Raw genomic sequence first — 16,628 nt, forward strand, 5'->3', positions numbered from 1 at the left:
ATTTGAATTGGACCAATAAGTCATGTTATTAATGGACTTGACCCCATTAGACTTATCGAATCGTTATCATATATGTTCGTAAAGGAATGTCTTTTAGTAGGAAGCCCAGAAAGATTTTCTTATTTTCTTTATATTTGACTACGAAATATATATGCTATTTCATTTAAGGCTTATTTTAAGAGAGTCTACCTAATTAACCTTAACGGGTCACTTTATTATGCTTCAAATTTTAATAGTCCTGCTATAAATGGTTGAAAATTTAGTCGCATTTAATTTCTTTATATGCATATTTGTTTCATTTAAATCAAATCAGACCGGTATTATATGTTTTTAATGGAGTCGTCCCGATAAGGCTTATCAAGTTAAGATTGTATCGGTTCGTGAATGAACGTTTTTTACCGGAGAGTCCACCAAGAGCTTATAATTTTATTTATATTTCACTACAATATCCATTTCTATAATTTTTCATTTAAGGCTTATCGACCCAGTAGGGATCGATTGTAAGCGAGCTGACCCAATAAGCTATAACTTGTAAATAACGGATCAGTTCGTTTCGTGTTAATTTTAAACGGTTCGGTTATCAAAGGTTGAAGATTTTATTATATTTTATTGGCTCTTATGTATATTTATTTCATTTAAATTGAATTGGTTCGATGAGTAATGTTTTTAGTCAGGTCGACCCGATAAGGCTTATTGGGTCATTATCAATCCGGCTTGTGAATGAACTTCTTTTATTAAGAAGCCCACAAGGATTTATTATTTTATTCATATTTCACAACAACGTACATATATATATATATATATATATATATATATATATTTCATTTAAGGCTTATTGATCCGATAAGAATCTATTTTAAGCGACCCACACGATAAGCCTTAATGGGTCAACAACGAATTGATTCGTTAGGCTTTGATTTTTTAACGGTTCGGCTATCAATGATTGAATATTTCCGTTTACATTTAATTGTTTTATATGCAGATCTGTCTCATTTAAAACGAATAGGACTGATAAGACGTGTTTTTAACGAAGCTGACCCAATAAGCCTTATCGGGTCGGTTTGTAAACAAACGTCATTTAGCGGGGAGTCCGCCAAGCATTTATAATTTTGACTATATTTCACTACAAAGTGCATGAATTTATTTTCATTTAAGGAATATCGACCAGATAATGATCGATTTTAGGCAAGTCGACCCGATAAGTCTTAACGGGTCACTAAGGGGTTGGCTCTTTATGTTTCAATTTTAAAACGGTTCGCCTATCAATGATTAAAGATTATATTATATTTATTTGCCTTTTATGTATAGTTTCTTCATTTAATTCGAATCGGATTAATAAGGCATGTTTTTCAATGGAGTTGACCCAATAAGGCTTGTCGGGAAACTACTAAGTCGGATCGTGAAGGAATGTCTTTTAGTGGGGAGCCCTCTAAAAATTTATTATTTTCTTTATATTTCTGCTCAACGTAAATAAATTTATTTTCACTTAGAACTTATCGACCAGCTAATGATCGATTTTTATACGGCTTATCAAGTTATAATCGAGTCGGTTCGTGATGCTACCTCTTTTATCGCGTGCCACCGGGAATATAAGTTTCACTACAATATAAATAAGACGAGTCATGTTTGTTTCGGGGTGAAAACATATCTTCTTGATTTATTTTATTTCTTTTTCTGGATATCTGTTTCGTATAATTTGAATTGGACCAATAAGTCGTGTTATTAATGGACTTGACCCCATTAGACTTATCGAATCATTATCATATATGTTCGTAAAGGAATGTCTTTTAGTAGGAAGCCCAGAAAGATTTTCTTATTTTCTTTATATTTGACTACGAAATATATATGCTATTTCATTTAAGGCTTATTTTAAGAGAGTCTACCTAATTAACCTTAACGGGTCACTTTATTATGCTTCAAATTTTAATAGTCCTGCTATAAATGGTTGAAAATTTAGTCGCATTTAATTTCTTTATATGCATATTTGTTTCATTTAAATCAAATCAGACCGGTATTATATGTTTTTAATGGAGTCGTCCCGATAAGGCTTATCAAGTTAAGATTGTATCGGTTCGTGAATGAACGTTTTTTACCGGAGAGTCCACCAAGAGCTTATAATTTTATTTATATTTCACTACAATATCCATTTCTATAATTTTTCATTTAAGGCTTATCGACCCAGTAGGGATCGATTGTAAGCGAGCTGACCCAATAAGCTATAACTTGTAAATAACGGATCAGTTCGTTTCGTGTTAATTTTAAACGGTTCGGTTATCAAAGGTTGAAGATTTTATTATATTTTATTGGCTCTTATGTATATTTATTTCATTTAAATTGAATTGGTTCGATGAGTAATGTTTTTAGTCAGGTCGACCCGATAAGGCTTATTGGGTCATTATCAATCCGGCTTGTGAATGAACTTCTTTTATTAAGAAGCCCACAAGGATTTATTATTTTATTCATATTTCACAACAACGTACATATATATATATATATATATATTTTCATTTAAGGCTTATTGATCCGATAAGAATCTATTTTAAGCGACCCACACGATAAGCCTTAATGGGTCAACAACGAATTGATTCGTTAGGCTTTGATTTTTTAACGGTTCGGCTATCAATGATTGAATATTTCCGTTTACATTTAATTGTTTTATATGCAGATCTGTCTCATTTAAAACGAATAGGACTGATAAGACGTGTTTTTAACGAAGCTGACCCAATAAGCCTTATCGGGTCGGTTTGTAAACAAACGTCATTTAGCGGGGAGTCCGCCAAGCATTTATAATTTTGACTATATTTCACTACAAAGTGCATGAATTTATTTTCATTTAAGGAATATCGACCAGATAATGATCGATTTTAGGCAAGTCGACCCGATAAGTCTTAACGGGTCACTAAGGGGTTGGCTCTTTATGTTTCAATTTTAAAACGGTTCGCCTATCAATGATTAAAGATTATATTATATTTATTTGCCTTTTATGTATAGTTTCTTCATTTAATTCGAATCGGATTAATAAGTCATGTTTTTCAATGGAGTTGACCCAATAAGGCTTGTCGGGAAACTACTAAGTCGGATCGTGAAGGAATGTCTTTTAGTGGGGAGCCCTCTAAAAATTTATTATTTTCTTTATATTTCTGCTCAACGTAAATAAATTTATTTTCACTTAGAACTTATCGACCAGCTAATGATCGATTTTTATACGGCTTATCAAGTTATAATCGAGTCGGTTCGTGATGCTACCTCTTTTATCGCGTGCCACCGGGAATATAAGTTTCACTACAATATAAATATGACGAGTCATGTTTGTTTCGGGGTGAAAACATAACTTCTTGATTTATTTTATTTCTTTTTATGGATATCTGTTTCGTATAATTTGAATTGGACCAATAAGTCATGTTATTAATGGACTTGACCCCATTAGACTTATCGAATCGTTATCATAAATGTTCGTAAAGGAATGTCTTTTAGGAGTAAGCCCACAAAGATTTTCTTATTTTCTTTATATTTGACTACGAAATATATATGCTATTTCATTTAAGGCTTATTTTAAGAGAGTCGACCCAATTAACCTTAACGGGTCACTTTATTATGCTTCAAATTTTAATAGTTCTGCTATAAATGGTTGAAAATTTAGTCGCATTTAATTGCTTTATATGCATATTTGTTTCATTTAAATCAAATTAGACCGGTATTATATGTTTTTAATGGAGTCGTCCCGATAAGGCTTATCAAGTCAAGATTGTATCGGTTCGTGAATGAACGTCTTTTTCCGGAGAGTCCACCAAGAGCTTATAATTTTATTTATATTTCACTACAATATCCATTTCTATAATTTTCATTTAAGGCTTATCGACCCAGTAGGGATCGATTGTAAGCGAGCTGACCCAATAAGCCATAACTTGTAAATAACGGATCAGTTCGTTTCGTGTTAATTTTAAACGGTTCGGTTATCAAAGGTTGAAGATTTTGTTATATTTTATTGGCTTTTATGTATATTTATGTCATTTAAATTGAATTGGTTCGATGAGTAATGTTTTTAATCGAGTCGACCCGATAAGGCTTATTGGATCATTATCAATCCGGCTTGTGAAGGAACTTCTTTTATTATGAAGCCCACAAGGATTTTATTATTTTATTCATATTTCACAACAACGTACATATATATATTTTCATTTAAGGCTTATTGACCCTGTGCGCACCCGAATTTCGTCTCGTCGGGGCACGCATGCGCGCACCTAAATGCAACGCGGCTTGGGAGTGTCCACAGTCGAGCTCGCTAGATCGAAAACCCCTTTTCGGGGCGGCCTAGGCAAAAGTTAGGGCACAAGAGAGGCACGACCGGAAACCCCTTGAGGGCGGTCGTGGCAAAAGGAGAGTTCATCCCCTTTAGGTTGAGAGGTACGGCCCCGAGGCGGGTGACCGTAACAAAAGGAGATTAAAACGAGAGATGAGCAAAACAGTCACCCTGGGCCTCCGCACACTGCGTGGACTAGGGATCCCCAAGAGAAATGACTAGGTTATCTACTCCAACACAATCCCTGATCGACTCCCTAATGCTGCTCAACCGTTCTAGGCGGTTTCTTCCCCAGTGGAGTCACCAAGCTGTGCGCACCCGAATTTCTTCTCGTCGGGGCACGCATGCGCGCGCCTAAATGCAGCGCGGCTTGGGAGTGTCCACCTTCCCAGGGACGTGAGACGGACGCACGTGAGAAGGAGTCGCCACTACCTGTTTAATATGGAAAGATGAAGTCCTAAGCATGATACTAGGTCCAAGGAATTATACCTTATCCTAGGAGATTCCTGGGATCGATTAGCTCGGAAGATCCCACGACAACCACGGACCTAGGTGGCCTTCATGTCGAGACTCAACCTAAGCCTAGGTAAGTCTCCTCGTCATCTTCGAGCCCCGCCGATATTGGCCTAATATCTTCTTGTCTCGCCAAGTTTCTTCTCTTCTCATCAAGACTCGAGGGGACATGCAAACAAGAAACAAACATGGAAGAATCGGGGCAAAGACAAAGATTCGAGCCATGAACGGGATCGAGAGTAAAATTAATGAAATGAGCTCCAAGACCGCAATTCAAATCTGATCTTGACCTTAACGTCCCAATAACCTGACTCCATGACACCCGAGATTAGCATGAAGCGTTAAGAGAATTGATCTCGAGACATCTAAGCACAACAACAACTCATCCAATGACTCAAAGGTGGCTAAAGCGAGTCTCTAAGGCCTTTAATCTCTAGTGGCCAGCAAGCAAAAAAATAAAAAATAAAAATAAAAAAATAAATATTACTAATCGATGGCCAAAGCTTCATAACGACGAGAAATGGACCTCTAAATGCCTTTATACCCAATTCTAGCCTATGTCAAGTAGTTGAGGCAAGGGATAATCGACAAAGCAAGCATGATAAATCGATCTTGAAGTTCAACTATCAAATGGTAGTCTCAAGTCATTCATTATTCACACATCTAGGCAAAATCAACTCAATCATTAGTTCAATTCAACCATTTATTCAAATTTGACCGTAACTTGTCAAATTCCTTTGAAAATGCCCAAATCCATAAAAGAAATCGTGCAATAATTCAGCTCATTACTTAAACACCAACTCAAGCCATGAAAGTCAAGTAATATCAACACAAACGTGTCAAGAAACCAATGCCCACCTCAGCCCTATCCATGCATACGATTGCAAACAACGAACTTCCAGTGAAACTTCTCCAAATCAAACGACACTTGTCACCCTATCTCGAACCAGGCATGAACAAACGAGTTCGCGACGGAAGGACCTCACCATATCTGCTGTTCCTCTTATGGTTGAGCTGGGACTTCACAAAGAGGCAACCAAGGATGAATGAAGGCCAGCAGTGGCTCAGCACGGTGGAAGAAACCAAGGGAGCTCGAAAGAATCCCGAACAGTGCGGCTTCGACCTGCAACAGAAAAAAAAAATAGCAGCAACGATAGCAACAATTTAATACAAAGGGCAATGGCTCATGAGGAAGCTCAACTCGGGAAGGTCGGGGAGCGGAGAAACAAGGTGGTCCTGTCGGTGCATGCTTGGCGTAACGATGGACTGCTCTTTCACGATCGATTCTCGATAGGAAACAATATTATCAGTGGTGGCTGTTGAGCTGAAGCTGATGATCACGTTGATGGGGTGTTTTGCGCGGAGAAAGAGGGAACCGAGAAGGACTCGCTTTCTTTGCCCGACTCCTTCTCGGTTCCCTCTTTCTCCGCGCAAAACACCCCATCAACGTGATCATCAGCTTCAGCTCAACAGCCACCACTGATAATATTGTTTCCTATCGAGAATCGATCGTGAAAGAGCAGTCCATCGTTACGCCAAGCATGCACCGACAGGACCACCTTGTTTCTCCGCTCCCCGACCTTCCCGAGTTGAGCTTCCTCATGAGCCATTGCCCTTTGTATTAAATTGTTGCTATCGTTGCTGCTATTTTTTTTTTCTGTTGCTCCTCGATCTTTTATGGATTTGGGCATTTTCAAAGGAATTTGACAAGTTACGGTCAAATTTGAATAAATGGTTGAATTGAACTAATGATTGAGTTGATTTTGCCTAGATGTGTGAATAATGAATGACTTGAGACTACCATTTGATAGTTGAACTTCAAGATCGATTTATCATGCTTGCTTTGTCGATTATCCCTTGCCTCAACTACTTGACATAGGCTAGAATTGGGTATAAAGGCATTTAGAGGTCCATTTCTCGTCGTTATGAAGCTTTGGCCATCGATTAGTAATATTTATTTTTTTATTTTTATTTTTTATTTTTTTGCTTGCTGGCCACTAGAGATTAAAGGCCTTAGAGACTCGCTTTAGCCACCTTTGAGTCATTGGATGAGTTGTTGTTGTGCTTAGATGTCTCGAGATCAATTCTCTTAACGCTTCATGCTAATCTCGGGTGTCATGGAGTCAGGTTATTGGGACGTTAAGGTCAAGATCAGATTTGAATTGCGGTCTTGGAGCTCATTTCATTAATTTTACTCTCGATCCCGTTCATGGCTCGAATCTTTGTCTTTGCCCCGATTCTTCCATGTTTGTTTCTTGTTTGCATGTCCCCTCGAGTCTTGATGAGAAGAGAAGAAACTTGGCGAGACAAGAAGATATTAGGCCAATATCGGTGGGGCTCGAAGATGACGAGGAGACTTACCTAGGCTTAGGTTGAGTCTCGACATGAAGGCCACCTAGATCCGTGGTTGTCGTGGGATCTTCCGAGCTAATCGATCCCAGGAATCTCCTAGGATAAGGTATAATTCCTTGGACCTAGTAGCATGCTTAGGACTTCATCTTTCCATATTAATGTTTGTTTAAATGATGTAACGTGAAGTAAACGTTCGTGAGTTACACCAAAACCCGTTTTTATGAACTTTTCAAGTTATTTTGATTCAGTCCTTACAGCTATTTTATTTTTTTTGGTCAGCCCTAAATTTTCGAATTTGTTTCAATCAAGTCCTGGGTCATTTTTAACACTTTCAATTCAGCCACAGAATTGTCAGGTCATTCCAATCAGTCCAGTAAACTTTTTTAATTCGTTTCAGTTAAGTCCCTGTGACATTTTTGCACTTTTTCCAGATAAGTCCCGAACTTCAAAATCTGTTTCAATCAGGTCCCAGGCCATTTTCTAATTCCCATTCAGCCACAGAACCTTTCAGACGTTCCAAATTAGTCCAGGAAACTTTTCAAGTTGTCTCGAATCAATCCCCGGGATTTTCAGCCGAATTCCCAAATCAGTCCCTATCCTTTCGAAACTATTTTTAATTCGATCCTTGAGCAATTTATGAGATGGGCGTTATGATTGTGATTGATATATGATTGTATGCGATTGTATTTTATTTTATTGTGATCATTTTGTCCATATTTATGTGCTTGAAATATTTGGATGTGTCTTTGATTAAAATCTCACATGAATTGGTTAATTCACGTAAATTCGACAATAACAAAACTCCATCGTTTGTTTTATTTGTGTTTACTTGTTACATTCTCGCACTTGTTTATTATGCGGATCGAGCCCGATCCTTAGGATACAATTTACACGGGTCCAACGCCCCTAACCATCGATCACAGGGTCCAATGCCCCCATACACCGAGTGCGTATCTTAATTTAATTTTTAGTCTTATGCAAACCATACGGTGAGCACGAGTGAAATAATGACCGAAAGCGAACCGATTGGGATTCAATCGTTGCAATTTTTATTTTTATTTATTTGAGAGAACAATGTAAGAGTTTATGTTGTACATTTATTTATGTAAGAATCCCGGTCGGAGAGTAGACGGTCTGAGTGTTTTTCTTCGAATTTACGGTGTCAAAACGGGCGAGTCGAGTGCAACCCTAAATCATGCGGTAAATAAATGTCGAAGAAGAAAATCGGGCGAAATTGCTGCAGAAATGTCGAAGATGGGACGTCGGGGAGGCTAGGGCACAGAACAGAGGGGAGAAACTGAGCGCTGGAGAAGAAGGGGAAAACGAAGGGGAAAGGGGGCAAAAAAAAAAAAGCCTATCGGGCTGAGGCCCAGGCTTCGCCCGAATCAGGCCCAGGCTTCATGTGAATCTGGGCTGAATCCGAAATCGCAGAATCGGCCCGATTCTGCGATTCCGAGATCCAACACCCGATTCAGATGCGATTGTACGTTTTTCGACTCAACCCCTAACTCGGAATCGCATGGCCCTCTTTGAATCGTAGAATCGTACGATTCTACGATTCGAATCATGATTCTGAAAACCATGGAAAAAAACAAACCAAAAAGAAGAGAAGAGATGAAAAGGGAAGGGCCAGTGAGCGAGGGACGGGCTAACTTGGCCCTTGCCCCCTAATTAAGACCAGTGCCATAGGCCTTGGTCCTAACCCTACCTTGGCACTTGCCCTCTCATTAAGACCAGTGCCCTGACCCGACTCCTTTCCACGTAGCTACTACCACTTGATGGTAGATGGGCCTCCAATGTAGGTGAAAGGAAATGGTTTTCAAGTCTAAAGAAAACAAAATGGAAAATTACGGTTTTAGACCAAAACAACTCGATGGTATCCAATTCATTCAAAATTTATATCCTCACTTGATATTCTTTTTTGTCGGCACTTAATTCTTATGCTTTGTTTGCTTTGTTAGTGTGACTTTAAAATCACACTTTAACTTAATTTTACCATAATAAAACAAAATAACTCATATAAAGTCAAATGGTGAGTCCTATTTATACTTTTTTTTCCACAACAAAACAAAATAACTCATATAAAGTCAAAGAGTGAACCTCATACATAACCATTTATACAACTCTTTTTTAAAATCAAAATTTGATTTTAATATATTACTTACAAACCAAACGCAATATTAATTTCTTAGTTTAAGTGTCATACTTATTTATTTTCTACTCGTTCTCTATTATGATCAGAACGTTAAATCTTAATTACATTATTGGATTTGTTATCTACTAGATTGTTTTGAACTGATTTTGAATTTGTTATCTACTAGATTGTTTTGAACTTATTTTTTTCATTCCGAGTATTATATTTATGTTTGATGAGAATAATTAGATAATTTTCTTATCCCAAATGATTTTTGGATGATTTTTTATATTTATACTAAAGAAAAAGTTCAAAAAAAAATTCCCCATAGATTTAATTTTAAAAAACAAATCTACCCACCCGGTTTCACCCCGAATGAAAGGCATTGTCCTCGACAAATAAACAATTAGGCTATTAGCCAAATAAGGGTAAAAATAGCCCACCATCATTTCAATTAACCAAATGAAACAATTATATTACTTTCCCCAATCAAGCAGACAAAATTTTCAATTCCCCTTAATTTTCATCTATACCTATTTCATTCAACATCAGTTACATCCCAACAAACAACTGTCAACGTCAACAATTAGGTAGCCGTGCAAAAATTCGAGTTCCCATCGGCTGGCAATTCGAGAGGAACAGCTACTTCAGGCTCCTTCAACTTTCTACTACCCTTCTTTTCACCGCAGCGCTTCGACTTATTAAGAGCTTGGTCTGCCCTTGAGACGATCTTCGAGACTGTGAACCCAGCATCCTCGAATATCTGAGACCTGAAGGGAATCAATGAGTTTCTTAGGATGAGGTCGACTCCTTCATATGTCCATACGCCCAAGACCGCCTCTCCCTTGAGCCCGATAGCAAACCAACCGAGACCAGCAGCAGTAATGTCCACGGAACTCGAGTCCCAACTGTTGCCAGTTACTCGGAATTCTTTCCTCACCCACTTCCCCAGTTCTTGGACACGGCCTTCACCGATCGGAGGCTGAAAGTATAAAGACAAAGGTATTGTCCACAATCAGATATACTTTAGTGTCCTCCAAGAGATTCAGTACCGGACCCTAGTAGATGACACTGTACCTGCAATTGGCGACCAAAGTGTTCTTCTATCATAGTATGTGCGTTCTCCGTCTTCCCCATGTGTAATGGAAGATATGGAGAGGCCCACACAGTGACATAGATTGTGTCTACCGATAAATCTTCGGTGTCCAGCCTCATAAGCCCGGCGATATGAACCGAATGACCTTTCTGTCAGGACATTGCAAAAATGTTACAGCACAGAGACAAACATGAAATCTCAGAAAGGCTCGAATTTTTCGTTGTTTCAGCCATCGGATACTCTGCATTAACTATAAGCATTTCCTTCACTGATCAAGGTTTCGCAAGTGCAATCATAGCATCGACAAATTAGCATAAGGACTATCTACTAACCTTAATCCTGTAAGTTCGAGGTCTAAACTCCTTGCTGACATACACGAGCTTCTGCTCTTCCCTAATCAGTCGGGTTGTTATCTGATGCGGATTCAGCAACCCAGGCGTATCAAAGAGCTTCGCATTGCCAGGCAAAATCCCCTCAACCCGAACGATCCCTAGAGTGGTTCCCGGGACCGGAGCTTCTGTCAGATGTGTAACCTTCCCTCCCCCGAGCGCAACAGCATGCTTCCTGATCGCATTGATCAATGTGCTCTTCCCAGCATTCTGGGCTCCGATGGCCCAAACGTTCCCTCTCGGTCCAGCCAAGGAGACCACATCGTCCACCAGGTTCTTCAACCCCCAGTCCCTAACTGCACTCACCAAGTGCAAGCTAGTGATCTTGATCGCTCCATTTTCTCGGGCCCTCGTCCTCACCCAGTGCTCAAATCGGGTCGGAGAAATGCTGCTGGGCAGCAAATCGATCTTCGTCACGACCAACAGAATTCTTGGAACATTGCCTGATCTTTTCTCCTTCCAAGCAGAGGAATTCTCCTCGATCACAGAGGACACTAAATTGGCGACCTTCTTTGGGAACGACCCGTCGAAATCGGAAGCATCCACAACCATCAGGACCACAGAGCGCGTCCCGCTGATTGAGATCAGTTTCCTGCCGACCGTGTGGTCAAAATCAAAATCGGGAAGTAAGTTCTCCACAGTCGGGTCCTTCACCTTACCATAGTGCCGGAGCGAGTGGCAGCGGGCACAGACCACGGGCTTATCAGTCAAATTGGGAGCGGCGTTAGGGTTCTCAGTCTCGACGATGAAGCCCCTCTTGAGGGAATCGGAGAACTCCGGCTCCTGCGCGACGGGCGCGAGGTGTGAGCTGAACATGTGGTAATGGGCAGGTTTCCAGCTGGGGTTGGAGAAGTAGCCCGGCTGCTTGGGGTCGGAGTCCTGCATGTGGACCCCACAGCCGGGGCAGACGGCGTCATGGGGGGTCGCATCGTCGTAATTTCCTTCCCGAGATAGCGGCAAGGTCGATTTCACCTTCGACGGGCCGCCGCCGATGCTGGCGAACGGCGCGAAGAAGGTGAGGCGGGCGGATGCAAAGTCTGGATTTTGAGGATTTTCATGGGAAGGGCTCGGTAGGTCCGATTGGAAAAGGAGTGAGAGAGGAACCACGAAAGGTTTGAGCTTTGAAGAGGAGAGGTTCCTGGTTCGAGCTATTAAGCTTAGCATCGGCGCTTCAATGGCGGTTTTCCGGTATTCCGAGGTTGACGTTTGCTCACTGTGCAACAGAGGAAGAAAGGGCTTAAGCTGTACTTACCTCAGAGGAGGAAGGAGAGGGTCTAAGGAGGCGACTGATAAATAATTAAATTATATAATAAATTAGAAAAAATTGAACCAAAAGCGCATCTGTTTTTCCTTCCTTTTTATGTATAATTCTCGCACACTTTCGATTTTCGTTTGGTTCCCTTCAAATTATGAAACTCATTTTCAATCTAAATCAGATCCCAAAACACAAACAATGAACTGCAGCAAATATTGAATCCGAAGATCAACGGTCGAAAAGCAACAAATTACATATATACATTACGTATATCCTGATAATGAAGCTTACATACACGTGATACAGTAGACTCGTATCGATACAAGACATCACTATTGTGACCTTGTTAGCTTGTACAGCCGGAGCAACGGAGAACATATAGGTAAAGGGAAAAACTTTGCAGAACCCTCGCCATATCTCCTCCACAAACTAATCATCTCTGAGTTTTTAATATCCTGCATCCACCTCGGTGTTCTTCCATATTCTGCCTGCGACTTTGAGCTTCAGCTCCTGCCTATCACCTCCTGAGAAGAAGAGTGCAAGGTTCCTTTGGATTATGAGTCCATCCTGGCTCTCTCGGACTTTCCTGTGGCTGTCACGTATACTTCTTGGAATCCCCTGCCATATCAGCCTCCTCCCATTCCCTCCCACTTCGAGGCTGTAGCAGAATTGCCTCGACTCCTCTTCATCCCCCATGAACCGGAGGAATGCCATGTAAACGGGAGCTGTCCCTAGTTGGAATGCCTCAAAGTGCAAGCAGAACTGTCTCCCGAAACAGTTGAAAATCTGCATCCAAGAATCAAGGGTTACGGCTATGCCCAATAGAATGGAGTGGGTGGGAACAAGCAATTTGATCATAGGACGTGGGCTATGCTTTCCTCAACTAGCCCTACCAAGAAATCCCACGAAGAAAGATTTTTAGATATCTAATTCTAAAATTTGATATGCGGACTAATTACTGTCTGAAAATGAATAAGGCATTGCTAGAAGTTATAAGTTTTAGATTGTTCATGCTTCTCAGTCTCAAATTTCATAGCACCAGTCCAGACAGTTTATCAGATCATCAGAAAAGATCATTCTCCTATAAAAGAGAGGCCCGTGCTGGAGTCCAGCAAAGCATAAACATGGGAATTTGGAACTTTTTACAATAATTCAACCAAAAGAACTACGTTTTTACACCTCAAAATGGAATAGACTGTCATCTTGAAGATCAGTGTAAAGTACTGGGTGAAGAGAGAGGAGTGGGAGGGGGCTTACAGTCAACATCCATGTAGCATTCTCGACTTCATGGGGGTTCGACTTCACATATCTGTGGTTGAAAGTAGACCCATCATGCATGTCGACCTTGTGGTCATCTTTCAGATGCATAACAAGAAACTGAATATCACCAGTAACAGAACAGTCGGCTCCAGCATAGGGACAGCTATAGGGTCGATATTTACAGCTCTTCTCATGCTTGAGCTTCCCATAATATGGAAATATATCATGGCAGCCCAGGTTTTGGAATCTGCATGGCAGTTCAAGGGACTCTGCAACTTTCTCCAGTGCCAAGCACCTTATGTTTCCAAGCTCATAGCGGCAAGTTGGGCAGAGTTTGGGCACTCGAACCCTACAGTTGGAACATAGAGTGTGGCCATTCGGGCACTGAGACACAAAAGTTAGGTAGCACATAAATAAGATGATCCATGTTAGGACCATGTATTGCTCCCAAAGAGAGTGCTGAAATCTTGTTGCTTTAGAAAATGCCGAATGAAGACGGTTAAAAGGACTTGAAGTCACTCTGGAAATAAATCCAGCATTTCACTCTGGTGATGGTATCCCAAGGTTAAATTTTGGCATATTGTAATTTTGTAGGCATGCTGCATTTAGAAGTTCAGGTGGAAAGAAGCAAGTATTGCCCCTACGTATCATAATTTTATTTGGCATATGCAAAATATTAAGTGAAAAATTCTTTTTAATCACTTAAATTCGTAACAATGTGCACTCCAATGTATATCAAGCAAATTTTTATGCTCCTTTCATGGCTATATCAAAACCATCCTTTTAAAATTAGAACGTTTCCATGGAATTCTACTATGTTAAAGAACTCATTATTCTAAAAGCTAAAGCTGATGAAAGGAGCACCAGCTTACAAACTACGCAGCTCGTGTATTCAATAAAGGAAATGCAACCACTGGATATTCAGCTTGTAAATGCCGACTCCAACAGAAGATGTACATACCTGGTAAATTGGAGGGTACATCATGTTTGTGCAAACCGAACACTCGAGCAGCTCATGGACATCATCCTTAAATGGTGTTCTGGGATTTCCTCGCAAGCTTGTTGCAGATTTTCCAGATGATGAACTTCTCCACTCCGCATTTGAAGTTGTAGTATCATAGTCAACAAATGCAATTCGAGAATCAACAACATCCTTGCAAGTGCTGCTTCCTGGTGCCATGTCTTCTTCCTAGTAAATGTGAAGTGAATATAAAATTCTATGAGTCTGGTACTACGACGCTCCGTTACAGTTGTGTGCTCTCCCTGCACTCTACTGCTGAATCAAAAGTTCTTCTTAACAGCCAAAATCTGAAAACAAATACCAAGTAATTACTTGAGCAGGAAATTCAACTTCACAATACATAAGAATACCATTTGGCAGAAGAAATAGTGTCATAAAGCACTAGAAACTGTACACAGGAAAGGGAGAAAGTAAGCAACACAATGAAAAACCCCAACAGAAAAATCAGCATTATTGCTAACTAAAGGTATATGCATCTGTGAGGATCTTCCTTCCTCAAAAGATCATTACCAATGAAACCTTTTCTTAACTTCTAAATTCTGCAGCAAACTTTAAAGTTATTAAAGGATCATGAAAGAGGAGCAAGTACTCGTCGTCATGTAAGAGACAACTGCAAAATCAATCATGAGGATTCCTACATTCAAATAATGGCATATCCAGTTCAACAAGGATACTGTGCATTATGAGATCGTAAATAAGAGGGAAAAACGGAAAGGGGGAAAGTGGAGATACATTCAACTAAGACTACAGGATAGACAATCATCAACCAAATCTATTGACAACAGTTTCTAGCCAAACCCACCTGAGATCCCACCTAATGTAATTTAGACACTCTCGACATACATCAAGATGGATCTTTTGTCCTTGAAATAACAAGATAGATCAGTAATTGAACATCCACCATTTACTTCCTTCGGACTGCATCTGGGACACATTCAGAAGCAACAAGCTCAGGTTCCTGTTTGTTTCTCGACCCAGACACCCCAAAAAAAAAAATCGCTGATTTGGGGCCAATTTTCTCATAAACTTCAAACCTAACTTCCACTTCTTCTTTGGTACTCAGAGTACCCCAGTCCTTACCTAATCAAAGCAAAAGTAAGGGAGAAGAGCAATCCCGAACCCAGCGGAGAAACCCAATGAAGCTGCTTCTTCTCAACTGCTTCCCTGTTGCATCCCAGTCTCATTGCATCGCACAGAACACTCGTAAATACGAATAAAAATCGACTCCATGAGAATCGATTCAGCAAGCAGGTGGTACGGTTCAGCTAATAGGAATTAGGAAAGGGCAGTGAGCAGAAAGTGCAAGGAGACAGAGGGCATACTTGATCAAGATGAAATTTTGAGCTCCGTTCAAGCGGAAACGACCATGCCCAGTTGAGATTCTGCACCCTGGAGGTCGGAGTTCCGATCAATTCGAGCTAACAATGATTGCACCTCCACGAACATGGAAGTGGAGGTGAGGTGGAGAAGAGTCCATCTGAGGTAATGGCTCCGGATATTGCGTGTCTGAGGGTGATTTGGTATTGAAAAATTTTCTTAAATAAACAAGTCAAAGTCGACTAATCAGTAACACAAAAAACACCTCTCTCTCTCTCTCTCTCTCCCTCTCCCTCTCTAATGGTGGCAGGAATTGTCCTCGTCTCCGTCTGCAACACCTAAGCCCATTCTTGGACAAATCAAAGATTTTTCTTTTGTTATGTTCTTTTTTTTTTTGGGGTAAAAATAACATCTTTTGGGACAAGTCTGGACGTCTGTTTTTTTCCCCTCAAGAGGTAATTACAACGTAGGATAAATAGTTCATCACAAAAAACTTCAAAACAATTTACCAAAAAGAAACTTCAAAACAAAATTTCGTAAAAGAATTACATATTGGTTTCCGAAATTAAAAGGATTATATACAGATTGGTTTACTCACAGTTAAGTATTTATTCAAGCGAGAATTTTGATTAATATCATTGTTAGAAGAAACATCACTTCTAAATTCTAATATGTCAATATGAATTTTTCTCTTTGGCTTTGGCAGATTGTCCGGGCGTTTGGTACCAACATGGGGTTCGTCAAATGGTTGTGAATGCATCTCGAGCGAGAACTGATTAGCTTACGTGGTGGAGCCCGAAGTAATGAAATAAGGGTCTAAAAATGTCCCAGAATTGCCCTCATATCAACTGTGGTGATTGAGAAAGATGCTCGGATCACTGTATCGAATAATTTGAGCTTAGGAACCTTCTGAACTTTGTGACATCTTTCCAAAGTGATTGAGATTTATAATTTTTTTTTGCTGAATATGATTGAGATGTATAAAATTAAA

At 40.0% G+C, this 16,628-nt stretch overlaps 2 protein-coding genes across 5 annotated transcripts; both read right to left on the reverse strand.

Annotated features, from left to right (window-relative positions):
- Positions 1–9,722: 9,722 nt before the first annotated feature.
- LOC116210825 (GTP-binding protein BRASSINAZOLE INSENSITIVE PALE GREEN 2, chloroplastic) lies at positions 9,723–12,070 on the reverse strand. The gene is made up of 3 exons (XM_031544893.1): positions 10,728–12,070; positions 10,377–10,544; positions 9,723–10,281 (listed from the first exon to the last, which is right to left on the reverse strand). Exons 1-3 carry the CDS (start codon positions 11,946–11,948, stop codon positions 9,886–9,888), a joined length of 1,785 nt encoding a protein of 594 aa, XP_031400753.1. The 5' UTR covers positions 11,949–12,070; the 3' UTR covers positions 9,723–9,885.
- A 156-nt stretch (positions 12,071–12,226) lies between these two features.
- On the reverse strand, positions 12,227–15,945 carry LOC116210826 (E3 ubiquitin-protein ligase SINAT2-like). 4 transcript variants are annotated; one of them, XM_031544895.1, is made up of 5 exons: positions 15,643–15,945; positions 15,401–15,484; positions 14,261–14,607; positions 13,297–13,683; positions 12,227–12,825 (listed from the first exon to the last, which is right to left on the reverse strand). In XM_031544895.1, exons 3-5 carry the CDS (start codon positions 14,477–14,479, stop codon positions 12,487–12,489), a joined length of 945 nt encoding a protein of 314 aa, XP_031400755.1. In that variant the 5' UTR covers positions 14,480–14,607; positions 15,401–15,484; positions 15,643–15,945; the 3' UTR covers positions 12,227–12,486. The 4 variants fall into 4 exon arrangements, with proteins under 4 accessions (XP_031400755.1, XP_031400757.1, XP_031400756.1 ...); XM_031544897.1 differs by having other exon boundaries at positions 15,401–15,499; XM_031544896.1 differs by having other exon boundaries at positions 15,401–15,520.
- Between the last annotated feature and the right edge of the window lie 683 nt (positions 15,946–16,628).

Source organism: Punica granatum, chromosome 6, assembly GCF_007655135.1.
Source record: "Punica granatum isolate Tunisia-2019 chromosome 6, ASM765513v2, whole genome shotgun sequence".
Classification (NCBI taxonomy): Eukaryota; Viridiplantae; Streptophyta; class Magnoliopsida; order Myrtales; family Lythraceae; genus Punica; species Punica granatum.

Coding starts and splice junctions, on each gene's coding strand:
- LOC116210825 (XM_031544893.1), bottom strand. CDS start 11,948: ATGCTAAGCTTAATAGCTCGAACCAGGAACCTCTCCTCTTCAAAGCTC. Junction 10,545..10,727: donor CTCGAACTTACAGGATTAAG/GTTAGTAGATAG, acceptor ATGTCCTGACAG/AAAGGTCATTCGGTTCATAT. Junction 10,282..10,376: donor ACTTTGGTCGCCAATTGCAG/GTACAGTGTCAT, acceptor TTATACTTTCAG/CCTCCGATCGGTGAAGGCCG.
- LOC116210826 (XM_031544895.1), bottom strand. CDS start 14,479: ATGGCACCAGGAAGCAGCACTTGCAAGGATGTTGTTGATTCTCGAATT. Junction 13,684..14,260: donor TGTACCCTCCAATTTACCAG/GTATGTACATCT, acceptor TTTGTGTCTCAG/TGCCCGAATGGCCACACTCT. Junction 12,826..13,296: donor ATGCTACATGGATGTTGACT/GTAAGCCCCCTC, acceptor TCTTGGATGCAG/ATTTTCAACTGTTTCGGGAG.